This window comes from Aquarana catesbeiana, linkage group LG01 (assembly GCF_042186555.1).
Source record: "Aquarana catesbeiana isolate 2022-GZ linkage group LG01, ASM4218655v1, whole genome shotgun sequence".
Lineage (NCBI taxonomy): Eukaryota > Metazoa > Chordata > Amphibia > Anura > Ranidae > Aquarana > Aquarana catesbeiana.
This window is the reverse complement of record NC_133324.1, coordinates 790,686,825-790,711,124: the sequence shown is the minus strand read 5'-3', so window position 1 is coordinate 790,711,124 and position 24,300 is coordinate 790,686,825. Positions and strand designations below refer to the sequence as shown.

General features: G+C 37.7%; 1 protein-coding gene across 12 annotated transcripts in view; it reads right to left on the bottom strand.

The window, feature by feature from the left end:
- Positions 1–24,300, bottom strand: part of TENM3 (teneurin transmembrane protein 3) — a 1,659,985-nt gene that overhangs the window by 80,949 nt on the left and 1,554,736 nt on the right. For 6 of the 12 annotated variants that reach the window (XM_073606803.1, XM_073606796.1, XM_073606842.1 and 3 more), the window contains 2 exons: positions 20,905–21,155; positions 18,656–18,678 (listed from right to left, as the gene is read on the bottom strand). In XM_073606803.1, coding sequence (XP_073462904.1) covers positions 18,656–18,678; positions 20,905–21,155 — 274 coding nt within the window. The remainder of the gene's footprint in view (positions 1–18,655; positions 18,679–20,904; positions 21,156–24,300) is intronic. The other 6 variants (XM_073606789.1, XM_073606809.1, XM_073606827.1 and 3 more) reach the window with 2 other exon arrangements.

The following is a 24,300-nucleotide window of genomic DNA, read 5'->3' as shown; positions in this document are numbered from 1 at the left end:
ACACTCCCTCAAATGGTTTAACTAGCCGTAAATGATAAGAAATGGTGTCACTTATTGTCACCTCTATCAAGGCTTTCATTCAGTTCACGGAGATTTCTACAAGTGCAAAGCAACTTCTGACTCCAGTAATAAGCCACTGTTGGTGACTATCAAGTGTTTTTTATATAAGCATAAAAATAATGTGCAAAAACAAGAATCCAGAGCAACCAATCAGCAAACATCTTTACTGCTCTAACTTCAGGATACTTTCGAAAGGTGATATCCCACTGAATCAGAATCAGGTTGCAATGTGCTACTGTAATTAACACATCACATCATTAAACAACATTATTAAATAAACCATAAATCATTATTATTAACATCCACATATTCTTTTATTCCTTTATCAAGCCATGGTTAAAAACAGTCATTCAATTAAAAAACCCTTATATTTTTTCCCTTCCAGATACAACCACAACCCACCCACACCTATACAAGTATTCCTATGGCGGGAGGGCTGCCCTACCAAAACAGACATTTAAAGTGGAAGAAAAGCCCTACTCTAACTATTCTCTAAACGTTCCCTTTCTCCTCTTCCTTCCTATCCTGCATGAAAAAGATCTGTGTACTTGCCTATTATCAATCTGATCCAGTCATGTGATGCGGCAACTCTGGCTTCTTGGAGTCAGAAAGCAGCTGCTGCAGGGGAGAAGGGGGGGGCGCCGTCAATGGCTGGGCCATGGGAGCATATGGGTGATGTCACTGGAATTCACAGCCGTTGTCGAGCATTCTCTTACATTAGGGAGCCCGAGCTGCTGAATTACATGACTGAATCAAACCAAGTTAAAAAAAAAAATGTTATACAGGGTATGGATAGGTAGGAGGAGGGGGGAGGGAACACTTTTAAGAATAGAATTATGCTTTACTACCAACTTAATATCCTTTAGTTTCTCTGTTCCGGTCTGTTAAAATCTTGAAAGGGTTTCCTTATCTTTAATAAGTGCATACAAAATACTTACTGGCCCTGTCAAAAATTGGAAACTGTCCTTTGTCTTGTGCACACTTTCTGTGGTGTCATAAGCTGTATTATCCTCTCTCACAATTCTTATATTGGACTACAAAACAATTAGTCTTTATGTTATGGAGATGAGGAAAGGGGGTGGGGTTAAGTAATTTAGCACAAGACAGATGGTTAGGGCTTCCACCATTTCTTGTGATTTCAGTTCAGAAAAGGCTTGTGTTGTCAGCCCACAACCAGAGATTAGGAGCGTTTTGAGTCTCTGGCAGAACAACAGGCATTTGTCTATACTTGCAGGGTCTTTAAAGGTATTTTCAGGGTCTTTGTATTGCAGAGACTTACTGCTATTATTTTTTGCCTTAACATTCGCTTTAAGGGTGGATAAAGATAAGGGTGCCATCTTATACTTCTCATTCTCGCACAACAGCAGCAACAATTTTGAGGGCAAGACCATGTTTTAATAAATGCAATTTCTTAATTTTATGTATACTAGCTAAGTTGCTACGTTTTAGGGTGCAAACTGCCCCATGAAGCCCTGATTTCTCTAGTGACAACTGAATAGTGCTACAATCTGTAAAATGAGTGGAACAGGTACACTTGAAAATAGAGTATAAGTAACACTATCATTTGAGATGAAGCCGTATATTATTCTTGTAGATTTATTTCAGAAGTAGGATTTTGTTGAAATCTTCTCCTGATCATTTATCACTGTCAGTGCAACCAAAATACACACTTCTTTTATTATGCCAGATAAAAGGAAATAATTAAATATTGTTTCTGAACAAAGGAAATATATGAATGCTGAAGTTAATGCAATATTTCAATTGCATCATATTCACTGCGAAAGATGATTATGACTTTAACAGGTATTGTGTTTTTGCTTTTTACCAGGCGCTGACTGGGAAATGATCTAGTTTAATAACAGAACAATTCCAATGTCTGTGTGTGCCTGAAGTTCTAACATCATATTTTTTAATCATATCTGAGCAGTTGTTACTATACTGTCCATACGGGGAAGGAGTTGACTAAACAAACAAGTGAGACAGTTTTATTATCAAAAGGTTTTCTTAGATCAGTGTTTCTCGGCTTTAATAAAGTACACAACTCTTTATGAAATCCAGATCCAGTTCACCACATCTAAAGTTCCTGTTAACGTGTGGACATGGATTACTAGTACCTCCTACTTGCTAAAAAAATGTTTTAGAAGAAAATCTTTTGTGCTTTTAAATAACAAAACAAATATTTCCTGGAGTCTGTATTGTACCGTTTGCCATAACTCTATAAAGATTTTCTAAATTTACTTCTCCAAGCTGTCCTACCACCTGAACCTGTCTGCCGCTTTCAACCCCACCATTTAAAGGGACCAAAAGTATCATATTCTTCCCAAACTGTGGGATTCTCATACATAATATATTCAGGTTCAACATAAGCATATTTCTATCTTTAAAGGTCAGTTATGTTCATAACCTATGGATTTCAATTTATTTATTATTTATTTCAGGTACTTATATAGCACCGTCAATTTACGCAGCGCTTTTACATATACATTGTACATTCACATCAGTCCCTACCCTCAAGGAGCTTACAATCTAAGGTTCCCTAACTCACATTCATACATATTAGAGACAATTTAGACAGGATCCAATTAACCTACCAATGCTTTGTAGTTGAAATTACTTGCTGTTTCCAGTGCAGTGTAGCATTTGGAAGCACAAGGCCATCGTATGCGGACACCATTGTAAGGTAAAATAGTTCAGCTACTGGCACAGCCCCAGTATTTCTGTCTCCTATGGTACACAGACTCAAGTGGACAGAACCAGCAGTCATTTCATCAACCGCACCAATGCTTTTAGCTTCCTTTGTACTTTGTCTAATTTTGTAAAAAGTTTTGTTACTTTTATAAACACAGTTTTCATCCAATTGTCTGCCCAGTACAGTCCCACTTAAGGGGGTTCCTTTGTTGTTCTATAACATTTAGGGATGTGGGCACATTTTACATACTCCACTTTAACTAGAATTGTATTATTAAAAAAAAGTTAGGCAAGGGCCAATTCTGGAACATAAATAAAAGCCAGAAAAATGTAAAGAAATTACATGGGGATGACATTAAAAAAAAAAAATGAAAGTCCATCTGGATTAAATTCAAAATACCCAGCTACATCACTAACCTAGTCTCAAAATAACAACCAAATTGTTCTCTTCATTCCCTAAGACCTGCTCTCTAGTTCCCTTGTCATCTCCTCCCATGCTCACCTCCAGGACTTCTCCTGAGCCTCTCTCATAGTTTGGAATTCCCTACCCTAATCTATCTGACTATCTCTTACTCTATCCATTTTTAGGTGATCCCTGAAAACGTTTCTCTTCAGAGAAGCCTATCCTGCTTCCAGTTATTACCTTCTGTATCACTTGACCCTTCCTTCTAGATTGTAAGCTCCAACAAGCAGGTCTCTCTGATTCCTCCTGTATTGAATTGTATTGTAACTGTATGGTTTGCTCTCATGTTGAAAAGCGCTGCACATACTGTTGGCACTATATAAATCCTGTATTATAATAATAGTAATAATAATAAGAGTATTTACATGTTGGCTAAAAATCAGTTTTATGTGTTGAGCAGCTCTGAGGATTTAAGCAGTAAACTGTTGTTGTATTGTAGTGGTGCTGTCAGGGCCCATGCACCCTAACATAATATATTTTAATATTTAATCACCCAACACTTAAGCCACACAAATAGCCCTGTACCTTGTATTCTGGAAAATTAAAACAATATTTGTCACCTGTGTACCAACCTCACAAGGTCTATAGATTTACTACAGGCAAAAGGCTGTTCTCTTGCATTGCAAGAGAACTGTCACTTTGGAAAGGAATTTTCCCTTAGCTTTTTGAATGTAGTGAAAATTCAGTTTACAATCAATATTCAATTATGTGCAAGAATCTTTTTTTTTAAGCTTACATGATTATATACAGTAGTTAATCTGGTTGAAAAAGACACAAGTCCATCCAGTTTAACCAACAGAAAAAAAAACCCCACACACAAAGTAGCAATCCTCCATATACCTACAATTAAATCAGAGGAAGGCAAAAAACCCACTAACGCATGATCCAATTTGTTCCAGCAGGGGAAAAAAACTTTTCCTGATCCCGCAGGAGGCAATCAGATATTCCCTCAATCAACCACCACTGGTTTTATTACCTATAAAATTTAGTATCCGGTTATATTATGTGCATTTAGGAAAGAATTCAGGATTTTTTAAACAATCTACTGAACTGACCAGAACTAGTTATTGAACGAGTATATTCCACATTTTCACCTCTCTTACTGGGAAGAAGCCTTTCTGTATTTGGAGATTAAATCTCTTTTCCTCCAGAGTGCCCCCTTGTCTCTGTGATGACCTTACAGTGAATAACTCTACCCCAAGTTCACTTTTTGTGCCACTTTTGTACTTATACATGTTGATTATATCCCCCCTTAGTCGCCTCTTCTCAAGACAGAATAAATTCAGTTCCTCTAATCTTTCCTCATAGCTGAGCTCCTCCATGCCTCTTATCTGTTTGGCTGCCCTTTTTTGCACTTTCTCCCATTCACCAATATCCTTTTTGTGAACTAGTTCCCAAAACTGAACTTCATATTCCAGATAAGGTCTTACTATTGATTTCTACAGGGGCCAAATGATGTCTCACTCTCTCTGCAATTCATACTTTTTTTAATACAAGGAAGGATTTTGCTAGCTTTAAAAACTACAGCTTGGCTTTGCATGCTATTAATAAGTCTGTGATTTACCAAAACCCCCAGATCCTTCTCCACCATTGACTTCTCTAGCTGTTCTTCTCCTAGATGCATGCGTGTTTTAGCTCCCCCAAGTGCATACTTTTACATTTAACAACATTAAACCTCATTTGCCACCTAGGTGCCCAATTAAGCAATGCATTGATCTCTGCTTGTAAGTTGGAGACATCCATTACAGATGCTATGCCACTACATAGCCTAGTGTCATCTGCAAATACTGAAATGGTACATTTAATCCCAAACTTTAAGGCCTCATGCCCACAGGGTGCATGCTTCTGAACGACTGTCCTCCTGGCAGGAGAAAAGCTGCTTAAAAAACATGGTAAAAGCTGCGTATTGCATGTGCATTTATGCGCATTTGTGTGTTAACTTCCCTGGCGGCATTCCCGAGTGTGACTTGGGGTGAATTTTCACTACCAAAAGCGGTAACCTTGAGTCACACTCGGGATTGCATCACAGGATCCAGGCAAAGTTGCTTATGTTGTCCCCAGGATCCTGCGATGTCTTCCCACTGTGTATGCGAGCTGTGTCCTCTGCTCGATTCATCACAGTGTCGGGCTGTGTTACCTGCGAGCGTGGAGACCGGCGCCAAACTTAAAAAGTGAAAACACATAACACATACAGTACACTGTAATCTTACAGATTACATTACTGTATCAAATCATTTTACATCCCTTTTGTCCCTAGTGCTTTGCCCAGTGCCCTGCATGCAGTTTTATATTATAAATACTGTTCTTTCTGCCTGGAAACTTGAGAATGTCCATAAGCAACCAAAAAGTGTCCCTTTTAATCAAAAGCGGTTTTAGACCAGCTAGAAAACAGCGATAATAAATTAGAACCACTTGCAGAATTGAGCGATAGTGATTTGTGGGGATATCAGTCATCAAACACTGAAAGTAACGACAGCGTAAATTCTGCAACTGAGCAAATTTCAGTGTTTTTGATTTGATTACATTATTGAATACATATTATTATATTATTATAATTATTTGTTATTTATTATATTATAATTTATGATTTTGTGTTTCAAACTTTATCATACCCGGGATGTCTTCTAGACTCTTGTTTGGACAGATTTAAGTGTGTTATTACTAAGAATTACAGGCCTACAATATAAGACGCCAAATTTCCATGCAAAACATTGTACCGCTTTCAGCATCAAAAATCTAATAACCGGTAATAATCATACCGCCAGGGAGGTTAATACATTCTACTGGTGAGAATATTAATTTATTCTGGCCATTAGAATGCATTAATCCACAAAAGCGCCTTAACATGCCTAGTGTTTATGCACGTTTATGTGTGTTTAAGCGCGTTCCCCAATTTTTCTGCTCAAGAGCTTCTCTCTTGAAAGCACTGGTGATGTTTTTTCTCTGCCTGTAAACACTACTCTTCTATTATGCCTGTAAACACTTATGTGTGCCTGGACACATAGGCTGACATAGAGGTGTGTTTACAAGCAGAAAAAAAAATGCCAGATGCCTGTAATACTGGCATTTTTTAAGCCCTGTATGCATGCACATTATAGCATTTATAAATGTATTAAAATGTAAGGGTCCCAAAACAGGACCCTGGGGTACACAAGTAATAACTTTAGACCATTCTGAGTATGAATTATTAATCACTACTCTCTGAATACAGTGCTGTAGCCAATTTTCAACCATTTACATTTTTTGTAAGCCTGTAGACTTTAACTTATACATTTGTCATGTAGGAGAAATTGTGTCAAACGCTTTTGCAAAATCCAAGTATAGTATACCCACTGCCGCTCCTTTGTGTATGTTTTTCCTTACTACCGCAAAAAAAAAAATCAGATTTGTTTGACAGCTTCTGTCTTTCATGAATACATACTATTGCTTAAAAAAAATGTTTTCCTATCAAAAACAAATCTACGTGGTCTTTTATTAAAGTCTCTAGTATTTTCCCAATGACAGAAGTTAAACTAATTGACCAGTAGTTACTTGGTAAAGACTTTGTTCCTTTTTAAAATGGTGGCACCACATTTGCCTTATGCCAATCCAGTGGTACTATGCCAATCATTAAAGAATGATTGAATTATATAAGTCAGCAGAGCTTCAGCTCCTTCACTAAGATAAGGGAAAAAGATAGTCCTAAGAAAGTCCCAAACACCTACACTGTAGAACTCAATAAGCATGTTATCTAGTCCAAAACCTCACTAGAATAACTATGTACCATGTCTCCGGTGATATCTTACTAGTAGCTGATAATAGGGTAAGTATATGTGTAGTTTACATGTTTCTGGGGACAGTGACCTTGTGGTGCTCACTCAAACTCACTAATAGAAGCAATACATGAGTGGCCTAACTATGGAATGGAAAATTACAGTTCACCTCTTCCAGTGAAACGGGGAGTCAATGGTATGTCTACTAATTTCTCAGCATCTCATGCAGTTACTAGGTCAGGGGGAGAGGATAGTGCAAACACTCCCAACATTATTCTCATAGAGGTCAACCACATGGCCATGCAGTGTCTATAGGGTGGAAGGTACTGGAGGTGTGATCCACAATTTAATAATCAAAATAAAACCTTGCACATTCCCTAGGGGAGGTTCTGGGGTCTGTTAGTAGCTTGATCTGTCACTGTCCTCGCATATTATGTTTCAGTTGGGAAATCTAAATAGACAAATTAATACATTTAAGATATAAACCAGGGGTCTCAAATTGGTGGCCCTCCAGCTGTTGCGAAACTACCCATCATGCCTCTGCCTGTAGGAGTCATGCGTGTAACTGTCAGCCTTGCAATGCCTCATGGGACTTGTAGTTTCGCAACAGCTGGAGGGCCACCAGTTTGAGACCCCTGATATAAACTATATCACACCTACATTTTTAAACAAAGCTGGCTCACATTAATGAACTGTCAAACTTGTAGCAATGCTGAAGCTTTGGTGCATGTTTCCCAGAGCATAACAAGAGAGATTTTCTGAAGAATGCCAGAAACAGCATCATAACCACAAGGGTGCTTTAACCTGTGTTTCTGAAAAGCTCAGCTGTGAATAGTTCCCGATATCAAACGTAAATTTATAAAACAGGAAATCATGAAAAATGTAGCTTATAATACCCAACAGAAGGTAAAACTACCTGAAGGAGAAGAGACATCAAACTTTCAGCAGATAAAGAACCATTTAAAAGATGGATGTGCACTTAAGAGAATAAAAGCAAAGTTTAGATGACTGACATCTATTGTAATACACCCATTAGAATGGTATAAATCTTTTTTGAAACCGTTATGGTTTCCACGGTAACCAGATGTAGGTGTTTATGCAATCTTTATTTAATCCCTATTGTGATAAGATTCTCCTTTACCACTGGCAAGATAGAACGCTCCTTCCCTGTCTTTGAGGAGTTGAGGCGATATATTACTGGAAATGCTATTATCGCTGTAAGAAAGCCTTAATCTTTTTATGGGTGCCAATTACAGGCCTAAGTGATGTCAAACCAATTGTTTGTAATCTTTTACAGGGCAGTTTTGGTCAAAGTTAAAACTATATGCAGGCAATTAAATTATGTAAAAAAAGCTTAGCTCTCTCTTTGCAGTACCAAAAAATCAAATTTAAATGAATTCTATTGCATGTGAGTTTTGTATATTTATTAGAATAAGGTTAAACATTCAGTATTCTGTTTTCATTGTTTTCTTAATTAAATTGCTAATTTAAAGAAATAAACAAAAAATGGATGCTGAAGGTCTAAAAGCAAATAACAGTTTTCCTTTAAAACTCTTTAGGAAGGGAATGCAATTTTAAAGGAAATGTGTGCTGATATGGGGGCTGCCATTTCTGACCTTCTTCTAAAAATACTCATTTTCTGATTCTGTGGGGTTGATTTCCTAAGACAAATAGACTATTTACTTTGCAAGGGAATTTGCTTAGTGAATATGGTAAAGTTTCACTTTGCATAGATCACCTAATCACGTGCAAGAATAATAAAAAAACACAAAAAAATGGATAATGGAATAATAGTAATAATGGAAAATGGATAATTTTCTGGTGAAAATTATCTTGCAAAGTAAACAGCCTATTTGCCTTTAGTAAATCAACATCATTGTCCTTATTAAAGTGGAGTTCTGCCGAAAAAAAAATAAAATTAAAAGTCAGCAGCTACAAATATTGCAGCTGCTGACTTTTAAAATAATGACACTTACCTGTCCAGAGAGCATTGGGATGTCCTCACCTGAAGCCGACCCATCCCTCGGCTCCGGGTGGAGGCACAGGCATCTTCAGTAAGGGAATCAGGAAGTGAAGCCTTGCAGCTTCACAGCCTGGTTCCTTACTGTGCATGTGCGAGTTGCGCTGCACGTTTTGACTGGTCCCTGCTGTCTTCTGGGACTTGTGGGTGGGACAGAGGGGGGGACAGAGGAGAGGCTGGACATGGCATAGATCATCCCAGATTCTGAGGCAATCTTTCCCCGGAAGTGGGAGCAAATACCTGTATTGGACAGGTGTCTGCTCCCCCCTCCCCCTCAAAGGTGCCAAATGTGACACCAGAGACGGAGAGGAACCGTATAGGAGGAAGTCCCATTTTTGGGTGGAACTCCACTTTATCCTCTGAGCCATTGACCTGGAACAAGTATGCAGCAAGCCAAGTCAGCGATTTGACAAAACAGCATGCCTCTTTTGGGTTAGAGTCTAAGAAAATACCAACACCACTAAATCAGCAAGACAAAGGCAACTAGCGTTTTCAGAAGTAGAGGTCAGCATGTACAACCCAGTGTTTCTTTGAGCATAGGTTTTCTATAGAATATAAAGCAGAAGTAAATGCACTATTTGATAATAATTCATCAGTTTTCGCTTGTGTTATTAAAAGGAACCTGCAAGTATTTTTTTTTTAATTTATACATCAATATAAAAAATAGTCTGTGCATCTAAGAGCTTGGAAATTACAATCTGTATATTAATGCAATGAATCCAAGCAAAGTTTATAACTGCAATATCCCTTCAGGGAATTAAAGCTCCATTAAAACCTCAAGCTCTTTTTTAGTGTAGGTTCTCTAGGAAGATGTTCTTGTACTTCTATTGCAGAATACAGGTCAGTGACCAGACCTGGGTTTGTAGCTTTCCTTTAAATGTTTAACTTTTTGCCATCGTATCACCTACCAATAATTTGGCTGTAATTAATATGAAGATATTATTTTTGGTTTAAGTTGCATCAGACAAATAGGTTTGTTTGAAAGCTGGAAGACTTGGTTTTAATATTACAAAAAAAAGTATTAATGTATTGTACCATCTAGAGGTTGCTATATAGTTAATACATTGCATGTATTCTTTGTCTGTAATGCTAGCTTATATTACACTATATTAACCACTTCAGCCCCAGAAGATTTTACTCCCTTCCTGACCAGAGCACTTTTTGCGATTCGGCACTGCGTCGCTTTAACTGACAGTTGCGTGTTTGTGCGACGTTGTACCCAAACAAAATTGACGTCTTTTTTTCCCCACAAATATAGCTTTCTTTTGGTGGTATCTGATAATTTCTGCGGTTTTTATTTTTTACGCTATAAACAAAAAAAGAGCACCAATTTTGAAAAAAAACACAATATTTTGTACTTTTTACTATAATAAATACCCCCATTTTTTTTTTTAAAAAAAGCACATTTTTTTCTCGGTTTAGGTTGATATGTATTCTTCTACATATTTTTGGTAAAAAAAAAAAATCGCAATAAGCGTATATTGATTGGTTTGCACAAAAGTTATAGCGTCTACAAAATAGGGGATAGATTTATAGCATTTTTATTATTATTTATTTTTTTTACTAGTAATGGCGGCGATGTGCAATTTTTATCATGACTGCGACATTACGGCAGACACATCGGACAATTTTGCAACATTTTTGGGACCATTGGCATTACTACAGCAATCAGTGCTATAAAAATGCATTGATTACTGTAAAAATGTCACTGTCAGTGAAGGGGTTAACCCCTAGGGGGCGATCAAGGGGTTAATGTGTTCCCTAGACAATCTGTCACTTCTCACCTCAGAGAAATGGAATCTCTGTGTTTACACATAGAGATCCCAGTTCTCACCGTGTTACGAGCAATCGTGGGAGCCCGGCGGTCATCGAGACCGCCAGGCACTTGCATTGGCTCCGGGGGCGAGGGCGACATGCGCGTGCCCCTAGTGGCCGCCTTAGGAGCCAATGTAACATGACGGCGATTTGCCTGCCCGTGCCATTCTGCTGTAGTATAACTGTGGCGGCTGGTTGGCAAGCAGTTAATGTAATATAGTGTGTTTGCTCTATTGTTCCTGTTATCATAATGATGTTCCATGATGACATGTCATTTGGTCTATAATATTATTTTAGTTGGATCATGCCTTGCTGTGTTCCCTTGAATGCGCACAGGTTCATTTGGGGGTAGGATTGAAAATATACAGCAGAAATGGATCACTGACCATTGATTGTAAACTAGATACATTGGAAGCTGAAGTTCTGAACCAGGAAATAGTATTGTCACCTGCCTGACCATGTACTGTGGTAATGGTATGAGAAATACAAGATTGGCTAAGCGGAAATACAAATGGTTTGGCAAATAAACTGGACCACATACTGTAGGCGTATTTCAGCTGTTTTTACCCATTTGCCTCAAGATCCATCCAAAAGTGTTTATTTTTCTCTTTTAGAGAAAATATTATTGGCAAAGCTGACGTTTAATGTACTTAAATTTTACTGTCTCCAATAGCTCCCTGCCCCCCCCCCCCCATTAACATGCTTATTAAATATTTAAATAAACATTTGAATTTTATCCCATGCTTTATCGTAGTGCAATGGCAGATAATGGTTGATGAGAGTGCTGTACACATCAACCAGTCTCAGTACTTCTCTCAAGAGCCCTCACTCCTGATGCAAGCAGTGGGCTGGTTCTTTGAAGTAGTTATGCAAATATTAAAATGACTTGATGGGTAGATGTCAGTTTATTGACGTGAGTGTTCCTAGGCAGACTGCCCTAGGTAAAGCCCACATGCAATGCTAAGCCTCCGTGACTAAAAAAAAAACTGAGATCCAATGAGTAAACAGGACAGCCCAAAGACAGTAAGGCTGGAAAGAAAAGAGCTACATGATTCTCAAGCCCAAAAATGAAGTGGGCTTTACCTAACTTGCTGCAGCTTCTATTGCACACTGACACCATGTGCATTGAAATCAGACTAAGCACTTTAGTTCAGGAGAGAAGACTATACAACTGTGCAAGACTGAAGGCAAGGGTGGAGTTCAGCTTTAAATGATTGCATAGCTTCCTTTTAAATGCTAGGAAATAAAAAGTAATTCGTAAAGGCATTCGTAAATTTGTGATAATTTGTCTTTTACTCTTTATGGTGTTGGAGATGTAAAATGGCCATGCTTATAGCTTATATAAAGACATCACTTTTTTCTATCTTAGAAAGATAGGAGGTGTGCAGTAAACCACAGCAACTAATAATGACTTAGACTTTACTGATATGACTCTTAGTAAAAATTTAATCTGAACTTGATTGCACAATCTACATTATTCATAACAGGTTTTTGTGCTATTTTTTTGAAAAAGCACATGAAAGATCCATTTGCCAGACAACAAGAAACTGGGCAATGCCAGCTAATTAGCCCTGCAAATGGAACACATGAATGCATGGTTTTCTGTTGAATTTATGTAATCATTTGCTTTTTATTTTCCATTGTTCTATTTGTTCTTTACTATCCTATAACACTTGCCAGTATAATCATAGAGGAGGAGGAGGTGTTAGGCAAAGCAACAGAATCGTATGTACTGTGCTGTCATTAACTTTCAATGTATTCACTGGCAATGCCAAGGGTAGTGACAGCTCCAAAAAAAAGCCATATATTGCCTTGGACTGTCAAGGTAGCACTGAACAATATACTTGAATGCTGTGCAGACATAAAGAACAATTTGGTGCTTAGTGGTCCTATAAAATCACAATGAAACATCAGCCAGCAACTTTCATGTTTTTTTAACAAACATACAAGGGTTGATTTACTAAAGAAATAATTATGTTTTCCTATTTTTTACACATTGTGAATATCTACATTTAGATTATATTTAATTATCTAATTGAAAAGTATCTAATGATCTAATATTGCATTAAAACATTTACTATATAAGGTAAAAATTTGATAATTGTATTTATCCTACATTCATATACAAGCAAAAATCCATTTTTTATGCTTTCTCTTGTTCATTATTGGCCATTCAAAGCGAATATAGCTTCACTTTATTTATGTGATCTCTGTAAAGTGAACATTCACCTTCCTAACCAGACGGCCTCTACCCTTTTACTAATTCAATTCCACAACTTTTCTGAAAATCATGTAAATATCTTAGCCAGTTCATAACACATTCTGTTTGAAGTGCAATTGAACCTTCAGTTTAAATCAGCTAAAAAAAACATTCCAGATGCATCAAAACAAAAGATGTTAGATGTCTTACATATGGTTTTCCTTCTAAAGCAGCCACATCCTAAGGCTGGCCATACATTATACAATTTTTAATTTTCTTGTACAGTTTTCCTTTAGATTTTACCAAAACCTTATAATATGAGGTCCAATCTAAACACTTTCAATTTGTGTTTAGTCGGGCAGGCCCTTGTACTACATAGTTGAAGGTAAATCTAAAGGAAATTGAACAAAAAAATTGTATAATGTATGGCCAGCATAAGTTGAAAGGTCTGCTCCCTGCCAGCAGCTGTGGAGTGTGACCCTTGTTTTTTGTGGGGAAGCAGTGGTCTCATTGCAGAAGTCCAACAAGCTTCCCAATGATCAGACCTATAACTATGATAAGAAAAGCTCAAGCTCCTTGATGACTGGAGAACTCTGGCTGTGACTCAGCGTGTTGGAATTATTTATCTCTTCTTGTTCCAGGTCAGTGAGTCTTAAAGCCAAAGCATCAGAATGATAGCTAGATACACACTATTTTCAAAAGGAGATATCAGCAATGGCAGCCTACATGTTTCTGTAATGACATGTTATCTGTAAGCAAATATTCAATGAAGCATATCCCAAGTCTCACATAAATATTTTACACATAGTACCATATTGGTGTAAAAGATAATTTACACAAAGGTTAATTTGTATTGAAGGTTTACCAGTCCTTTAAAGCATCAAACACATGACTATTACTAATATTAATAAAGGAAAATATTCATTGATTATACTAATTAAAAAATAGCAAAACATCTCCACAGACACACAAAATACACTAAATTCAACAGGAACGGAAGCACAAACATCTCATAAACAGAACACCGCCGAATTGGAATTTTAAAATTAACTTTGTCTGCGCTTTGAAGTCCTGGATGTAAATAGAGTTCTTAACTTTCCATCTCAGAATTCACTCACTAAAATACAAATACAGGAATGTTTCACTAAGCACGGGATGCCGTGTGCCAAACCGATAACGATCTCTGTACAGTTCTATCCGCCTCCAGCATGCAGATTTAAGTCTGCCATAATCATTATGCGAGAACTCAAATCCCCTTCTCGATTTTCACTGCTGAAACACTATTTGGCAGTATGTGTTGTAAGAAATTAACGGGGAGAAAAATGACAGATCCCTATCTATAGTCTGCTAAGCCCAACAGATGAATGGAGAAATACAGTGTATCGTACTTTTTTTCTATCAAAGCAGCAAAGGTAATTAAGTTGCAGACATTTTTCATCTGATCTGGCTCCCTTTTGTGCCATTGCAAAAAGCATCATTTTTGATTCTGCTGGCTTGAAAACAACTCACAGAAGGTATGTTCTTTCTAAGATGCACTATGATGGAAATCCAGTACTGTTCCATTTATTTTGATTTGAGGTGTCTGTATCACTAGGATTTTAGTTGGTTCTTTCTAATTGAGTTTGGTGTTAAAAAGTATATGGTTATGCGACTTCTGCACAATATACCAGGCCGCAAGTTAGGTATACTGATACAGCAACCATTATTGTTGTTGCCCTGAGGCTTATTAGTATATATAGCTCTTGGAACCTATTGCTCCATCCAAAACAATATATAACTTTGTAAACAGTACATACAGTTTAGACATTGTTCTGAAATATATTGTTTTTAACTGCTTGCAGACCAGCCGCCGCAGTTATACTGCAGCAACATGGCTCAGCTGCGCAAACCGCCGTCATGTTGCGTCGGTTCCCTTTTTGTCCATTAGGGGCGCGCGCGCACGCCCCCTGCTCGCCCACAGAGCTGATACGAGTGCCCGGCAGTCACGATCACTGCCGGGCTCCCGCGATCGCTCGGGGCACATGGAAAACCAGGATCTGTGTGTGTAAACACACAGTTTCCGGTTCTCTGAGGGGAGCAGTGACAGATCGTCTGTTCATAGAAAGTATGAACAGCGTTCTATCTCTTCCCCTACACAGTCCACTCCCCCTTCAGTTAGAACACACACTAGGTAACACATTAACCCCTTGATCGCCCCCTAATGTTAACCAATGCCAATGGTCCTAAAAATGTGTCAAAATTGTCCGATGTGTCCGCCATAATGTTGCAGTCCAGATAAAAATCGCAGATCGCCGCCATTATTAGTAAAATAAATATATAACTTTTGCGCAAACCAATCAATATACACTTATTGCGATTTTTTTTACCAAAAATATGTAGAATAATACATATCGGCCTAAACTGAGGAAAAAAAAATTATATATTTTTGGGGGATATTTATTATAGCAAAAAGTAAAAAATAATGCATTTTTTTTTTTTCAAAATTGACGCTCTTTTTCTTTATAGCGCAAAAAATAAAAACTCTTAATTTGTTATATACAGTATAATTTCAGAAGCTATTAAGAGAATGCTAGATGCTGCTTTCCAGTGCGTATCTAAAACATTTACAGAATTTATACATTCCTCCGGGCCTGGACTGGCAATCCAGCAAATGCTGCATGTTCAGGAGGCCCACTAGGTTAACCACTTCCCTACCCGCGTATGTACATATGACATCCACAGATGGGATCTCCCATCCTGGGTGGACGTCATATGACGGCTTTGGGTTCCCGGCCGTCTAGGGGGCGCGTGCGATGTCCGCCGGGCACCCGCGATTGCCCGCTAACCGGGCCGGACTGTGGATCTGTGTGTGTAAACACACAGATCCACGTCCTGTCAGGTGAGAGGAGAGCGATCTGTGTTCCCAGTACAGCGGAACACTGATCGGTCTCCTCCCCTTGTACGTCCCCGCCCCCTACAGTTAGAAGCATTCCCTAGGAAACACATTTAACCCCTTGTGTCCCCCTAGTGGTTAACCCCTTCACTGCCTGTCACATTTACACAGTAATCAATGCAATTTTATAGCATTGATCGCTGTATAAATGTGAATGGTCCCAAAAATGTGTCAAAAGTGTCCGATGTGTCCGCCATAATGTCGCAGTCACGAAAAAAAATCGCGATCGCCGCTATTACTAGTAAAAAAAAAAAAAAAAAAATTTTTTTTTAAAAAATGCCATAAATCTATCCCGTATTTTGTAGACGCTATAACTTTTGCGCAAACCAATCAATATATGCTTATTGCGATTTTTTTTACCAAAAATATGTAGAAGAATACTTATCGGCCGAAACTGAGGAAAAAATTTGTTTTGTTTTTTTTAAATTGGGATATTTATTATAGCAAAAAGTAAAAAATATTGTGTTTTTTTTTTAAATTGTCGCTCTTCTTTTGTTTATAGCGCAAAAAATAAAAGCCGCAGAGGTGATCAAAAACCATCAAAAGAAAGCTCTATTTGTGGGGAAAAAAAGGACGTCAATTTTGTTTGGGTACAACGTCGCACGACCGGCAATTGTCGTTTAAAGTGCGACAGCGCTGAAAACTAAAAATTGGTCTGGGAAGGAAGGGGGTGAAAATGCCCTGTATTGAACCGGTTAAAGAGTATAAAGCTCAACATACATTAGTAGAATTTTGTTTAGAACGTTATTAAGAACATTTGTTCGATTATTATCGTTATTATGGTCAAACTGACATTCATTTTTACTGCCATGACAATAAAATTCAAGGGAGCAGGATGAAACAATATATTCCTATCTCCCTACCTGGTTTTCATTTGGGATAGCCAATTCATTCTAAAAGCAAGTCTCCAGCTTAATCTTACATACAGGTGATGTAACTACCTTAGACCAAGCACAACAGTGGCCATGTAAACCGCTAGGACATGTTTCATCTCTGAACCAAAATTCAACATTGAATCCTCAGTTGAATGAATTTGTGAATTTGGGGGAATTAATCAGCAGGTCATTTTCCCAGCAAACAGTCCCCCCAAGACAATGGGACACAAATATATCAATACAAGGGGGGACAATACCCTGCTGCATAACAAAGCATTAACTTGTATCTAAATCCAAGAAGAAAAATGTCATATTGCAGCTTGCTAGTCCTTTGATGTGATGGATGCATTCACTTTTGGTTTAGATTTTTTTTAGCACCCAGTGATCCTGCTAGTGACACGCTTCTTGTCGTAGGGTGACAATTCTCTCTTACCCTGCTGTATCTGTGGAGCAGCAGTGTTGTCATGCTAGGTCAGGAAGGGATTAATGACTGTAGGACACCTCCCCCCTCTTGAACTCCGTAATATAGGGGGAGGTGTTCTGCAATACACTGAAAACTCAAGCAAGCTGATGACATTGTTTGAGATTTCAGTGCAGCATTGTTAGCTCACTTTAGGAAGTTAGGAGTTCACCGAATTTCTGCCAGGATCAACAGGTGTTTTTTTTGCACTTATAGAATTGATATAACATACTGCTTCCAATGGTATATTTAACAGACTACAATGGAGCAAATAAGAGAGGTTTATTGTTAAGGTTTGCATATGCTTTGAGAGGTATACTGTACTAATAAAGCAGTCAATTCACCAAACATTCACTGATGGTGAATGTGTACAAATAACTGATTGATTTAGCAGCAGTAAATGTATACTGAAAGTCACATTTACTGCTTTATAAATATGTCCCTAAGTGCGTATTGTCTACATGCTCAACACACATTTTTGCAGCTCCCTGATTAGGATTTTTAAGCATTTATTGGTGTCAAAATTATACCATACTTATCCATGCAGCTAAATAACTAAACTAGTAAGAACATTGTGAAGCAATACGTCGAGATAGCCGCCTTTGTACAATTGTTTGGTTATTTTTAGTAGTAATAGGCACTAATTAAATGCATGGATTGGAAAGATTTAACTTAAATATTAAGCGCTATGCACAGCAATTAGCTAAGTTTTACTTGCTGTACCAGAAAATCAGCAGTTACCAACAACATGAGAGCAAAGCCCTTTCTTGCAGAAATGTTGAAAGCAGAAAAAAAGCTGAAAACGTCAGTGATAAATAATAAATCTAGAGGAGGAAAAATGACCGTTTTTACAAAAGTGTTCTGCACTACCTAAGGCTGTGTTTAAACTTAAATATAGAACAGACATATGAAGGGTTCCCTTTAAGATTGGGAATAAATTGCCCCCCGTTGAGTGACACAGCTATACATACACTCACTGCAGTCTTTGCTCGGGGAGACTTTGATAGAAAGTTCCTGGTTAGGATTACAATTCTGACTCATCAGAAGACCACGAGGGCTATGTAACAAAGAAGCACAGCTGGGGCACGTGTAGAACAAAGCTTCATCTTCCCACTCTCTTGTACATTCAAAAATCTTTCCTTTGATCATACTACAACACCTGTCTCTGTCCAGTTTTGCAGCCAAAGCACAGGTCAAATAACAGTATGTTTTAATGTAATATTCATATCTGGTCCTTTCAGATAAGAATGTGCCTGCGTCTATGTCATGTAAAAAGCTCCTATCAAATGAAGATCCATCTCCATGTGACAACTGTGATCTGAGAGACTATGCAGATAAAGCTGGACAACAATGAGACATTTTTATCAGAGAATACATTTGCCATTCTTACCTGTGCCTAAAATCTTTATTTCTGGGTGGAAGCAAGAAAAGAAGAGATTCATAATAAATCAAATGTCATAAGAGGTGAAGAGTATGAAGATGGAGATGTTGGAAAAGTGGAGAGCATGCCACATATTCTGCATACTATATCCCAAACAGCATCACATGAGGTTTAGCTCATCCGTTTCAGGAAAATAAACAAACACTTTGTAAGGTTACTTTGATTGTTATTCTATGGAACATTTCTCAAGTACATGGGCATATTATTTCTGTAAGGCATTTCAATGCACTTAATATGTCATTGGTCCTAAGAATCATTATATTAGATGGTCAGGCAACAGTCAGACAAGCATAGTATATTCCATGCTGTACATGTTGGTCATACAGAGGCAGATCTGATACAACAAAAGTGAAAAATGCCATTTCCTGGCATATTCCACCATATAACTAAAATATATTTCTTTCAAGTTATTGCATTCTTTTTTATTCTATGATTTTCATCCCATAATTTTCTGCCCAAATTTCAGTTCTTGCTACTTTTCTAATGCTAATTGGGATTTCTGAGAAAAAAAACACTCTTTTTTCAGACCGAGTGTTGTGTAGTGATATGGAGTGGTCCCTCTTATAATCTGCTTGCTAGCAGTATTAACGTCATCTTTCTTTGTTAACAGTGCTTGGTAGACTGTGATATTTCTTATATATAATTTAACCCTGTGCCATCCCTTCATATAAGGAAAAGGAGGGAGGGGGGCTGCACCTAAGATACCAATGGGGTCTTATTGGTGTAAAGTAAGAGCAACTAATGGGTATAGGATAGGAGCCAAAAAAGTGTCTCTCTTTTGGAAACATGGCACATTTATGGCAACGTAAGATTTCTAACATCTTGGAAATATATCATCACCCTGGCCTCTGTTTATTTGGCAACCCTTTGACAAAACTACAACTCACAGCTTCTGTTAGCAAAGCAACTTTTGCCAAAATGGCACCCTTGGCTCTTGACTACATAAAGCTCCATTAGCTTTATGTTACCCTTCTACTAACACGTCACCTCTGCTTGTACTCTACAGTAATTCTCTTCCTGTAAAATGACAGCCCTTGCAGAAGTGGTATAGTTCTGCCAAAATTTTAATTTTTGTATTGGCAATATGGCAACCTTTATTTCTGGTTCACTTATACTATGCTGCACATCCATGTAGCAAATACAGACAGGACTCCTCCAGAAGCAAATCTCAAGGAAGGTCCAGGGGATCACAGTTCAGGTCCTCAGTTCTCTGATTTTATTTAATACTCAATTTAGTAACAGCTTTATTGCTTTTTACCTAGTGTTCATTGTTTAACACATCCTGACTTTTAATACCTCTCAGTTTACCTACCTGTACTGTTTTTTTGTGTGGTGGTAGGGGACCTTCTAAAATTGTGCATAGCGTGCTTAAAGCCAGGCCCTGATGGGATCTGCAAGGGAAAGAGGGACCTCTCCATGTTTCTACACAAAGTTGTCAAAAATAGTAATTCCCAGATTTCCTTTACAGTGAAAGCTTTATTTACGTCAGAAATTTTTTTAGCACACTAGAAAATAACTTTCACTACCTGTTTATAAATCATTCACAATTTTTGTCTTAAGGTGCTAGAATCATTATTGTATCATCAGAAAAATCAGCCCATCTATAGCCAAAATAAGTATTATGTTTTGAGTATGAGAAATCCTCTTACAATAAACAATCAAAGGTCAGAGTATGTCATTTCAATGTGGGAAAGCACATGTATTTACCTCCTAGGCAGCAGAAATTAAAGAAAAAATGCACCGATCATTATCCAGAAATAATTTTGATTAAAAAAATTAGCAAATCAGAGAACAATTCATTTAAATATTTTAGATATGATTTATTTTTACTTTTTATTTGTGTCAGATGTTCATAGAAATTGTTAAAGTTTTTTTTTTACAAAATTTAGACCTGTTATTCAGATTTCTACATCTACAAATCCCTTTCATTTCTAGCATCTATATATACCAGATTTAACCTGAAGTTCAGATCAGTTTATTTAGGTTCTATTGCAGCAATATAAGGGTATCATTCAAACTGCTACATGGGAATGGCTGAATCAGGGATCTATTTTTAAATGAAAGTAGAAAACCCTTTACTTTATACTTAGCCAACATCAAACACTAAATCTCTGAATATTATAATAAAACACTATCATTTAAAAAAGACAAATAAACAATAAAAAAATGATTTAATTTTACAGTCAAAGGACAACATACCTAAGTTCCAGTACACTGGTTACATTCCCTGATGGAAATATTCGACGGATGAAGTTAAAATCTCCCACGTACAGACTTCCATCTATTCCACAAGCCAAGGCCACAGGGGCAAGTAGTTTGTTGCCATCTGCCTGGCCATTGCAACTAGGACATGAAATGCTGCGTCTTCTGCCATTTCCCATGATGCTGCTAATAACAGGAGGCTGTTGAGATATAAACTGGTTTTCACCATTCCCTTTGTAAAGGATACCTACAAATAAAACAAAAACAAGATAAGTTACAGTATATCTATATTCTTTAATATTATCACCAACATACCCGCATGAAAAATTAACATAATGCAGCAACGTCAACATTTGAATTCTTTAAGATCATTTTGAGGGAGAGTATCATTCTGATTAGATAATGACATAACTGGAAATCTGGACTACAATATAAGAACCAGGGAAAGGAAGGGAGGAACTGAAAGATAATGTGGTAACTATTTTGACGCCATCTGCTTCTCCTTCAGCACTACCTCTGCTCTTTACACTGGTCACCCAGACCATGGGTTCTTCAATGCACACAGATTTACTTTAATGTAAATCAATGTATTTATTAGACAACGCTTGCTATTACTTACAGTATATATATATATATATATATATATGAGAATGGTGTTAAAAAATTATTATAGTGCCAATTTAAAGAGTATAATTCATAATAAATCCAATATGTTAAAAAATCTGTTAACTTAATATGCTCAGTCCAATTAAATGTGCAATTCCTGCATAATTTCAACAAAGAAAAGTCAATAGGTTGTGAAGAAAGTGCGTGATGATAAAAACAACTCTTCAGTCTCCGTGATATTTCACCTTACACTTGTGAAACAATCCGCACTTACATTAATGCACACAGCTCCTATTTAACGCACACAACAGCAGCACAAAGGGATACTGGCTCACACCTTTCTCCTGAACAGGTCCCTCCTATCAGGACACAGCAATACTTCCTGACTCTCGGGTGGAGCCCTGTCTCCAAAATGAGAGCCTTGAACTATTCTCAGTCCTTCATTATAAAGGCTGTGTGCAACTGCACACCCACCCTGCTGTTCTTCAACAAAACCTGGACACTGGGTTGGAAATCCCCCCCCCCCCCAGGCTCTTCGATATCTTCAAACTACAGAGCCCACTCTGGGAATACCAAATTCCGGAGAAAGCTGTAATAACAGTTTATTGCTGAAAATTAATACTCTGGAGCCCTGTACTCTGCACACATGCAAAGCCTGTGTCCTTTTTCCATGCATTTTTCTTGCACTTTCACACTGTGCTGAAAAGTAGTGGATGTATTTAAAGCAAGATGACAAGAGGTACTTAGACATGGAAAAATCAAAAACAATTAACAAAAGTTTGGGACTCAAACTGCTCCTTCACCTGTGCCCCTCACCATTAAAGTGGTCCTCCACTTATCTTAAAATCTAAAGTTTGAAAGGTTTATTATCAAAGTAATCTTAAAAAATGGATCTTTACCATATTTTTTCACATACATGTAACTTTACTATATATTTCCTCTGTACGTGAAATAGAGACCAGGCATACCCAGCCTTCTAGAATTACAGAAACCTATCAGAAGTTTGATAGGCATACTATGCAATGGATGGAAAAGTGATCCTGAGTAATAGAGCAGCTGCAGAATGCCTATTGTAAGTGCATTATTATTCACAACTGACTTTTTATAAACGGTTTGAGGGATAAACTTTTCTTCGTCTAGGTCTGCTTTAAGGAGCAGTGCAAAGACAGGCTGCTAAATTGCATTTATAAAGAGATTTATAAGAAAAAAAATTGTCCTTAATGTGCTTAGACTTTAATGTTTCTAGTCAATAAAGCACCACTGGTCGCTGGAGCCCAAGGAAAGTGCCCTACACAAAGGTCTAAATGATATTGGTGCATGACTAATTTACTGTGTAGGAAATATTTTTGCACAATGCAAAAAAGCTTTTTTTCTCAATACCGACTATTAAAAATGGCAAAAAAGGTCCACACGGCTTTCTGACAGCATGTGATAATCATAAGTTGCCTGTTTAAATGTATGTATACCAATAACGTGTGCTTTAACCCAGGTATTTTAAAGAGAATATCAATCTGCAGAAAACTATAATGATACCCTTTTATATTTAAAGTACTTAAATCATCCATATGAAAGAAGCACTTTACCGATGAAAAGTAGCATGGTTTAACACATTATATAATGTAGATGTACTTTGTGCACCCACACAGTTTCTGATAATGTTTTTGAATCTATGAATATTCAAAATAACATATTGGTTCTATCTAAAGAAAGTCATGTAATCACTGGACTGAACCCACTATTACTTTTCCTACTTCAAGTGTACAGTGGAACACTCACTCATCATCTGCATAGGAGAGTCCAAGTGCAAATAACATTACCTGGGTCTTAGAGCTGAACTCTCTGATGACAACTTTATATAAATCTGAAATAAATAGGTAAATGTGTGTTCAGCCAGGTTTGTGACCCAGACACATCTGCCAGAAAGTATATTTAGATCAGTGAGTGATTTAATTTTTCTTTACAGCATTTAAGTAATGGCCTGTGAATGGAATTAAAGTGGTTCTAAAGGCAGAAGGTTTTCTTTATCCTAACTTATTATATGCATTAGGATAAAAACCGTTCTTTGTGCAGCGGCCCCCCCTAATACTTACCTGAGCCCCATCTCAATCCAGCAATGTGCACGAGAGCCTCAGCTGTCTGGAACTCTCCCTAATTGTCACCACTTCCGTCAATCGAAGTAAACCAATGAGGAGAGAGAGAGGGTTGTGGATCAATGCCTGAATGGACACACACATCAGCGACTTGGCTCGGGTGCCCCCATAGCAAGCTGCTTGCTGTGGGGGCACTCATCAGGAGGAAGGGGCCAGGAGCGCTGGCGAGAGACCCGAGAAAAGGAGGATCTGGGCTGCTCTTTGCACAGAGCAGGTAAGTATACCATGTTTCTTATTTTTAAACAAAAAACCCCCAAAAAATAAAAATTTTATATTTTAAAATGAGCAGCTGGTGAGGTTAATGCTCTGTTCTCCCCTTCTGACCAAGTGTTCCAATGCTGCAAAATATTACAGTTGACTAGCTCAGAGTGCTGACCCTAACTCTCTTATTGTGTCAATTGCTGACATATCTCCACAAGTACTGGCTGCATGGCTGTTAACTTGATAATGAGGTCATTAACCACTAATGGATTCACCTGATACAAGCATATAGAATGGGAGTTCAGGTATTTCAGACTACAGTGGCTACATAAATGTTCCATGTCACTGACTTGCACGTTCTTGAAGTCAGACACTCACACCCATTGGATTAGGTTCCACCTGGTCTGACCTAGTCTCCCATAAAGAGAGAAAAAA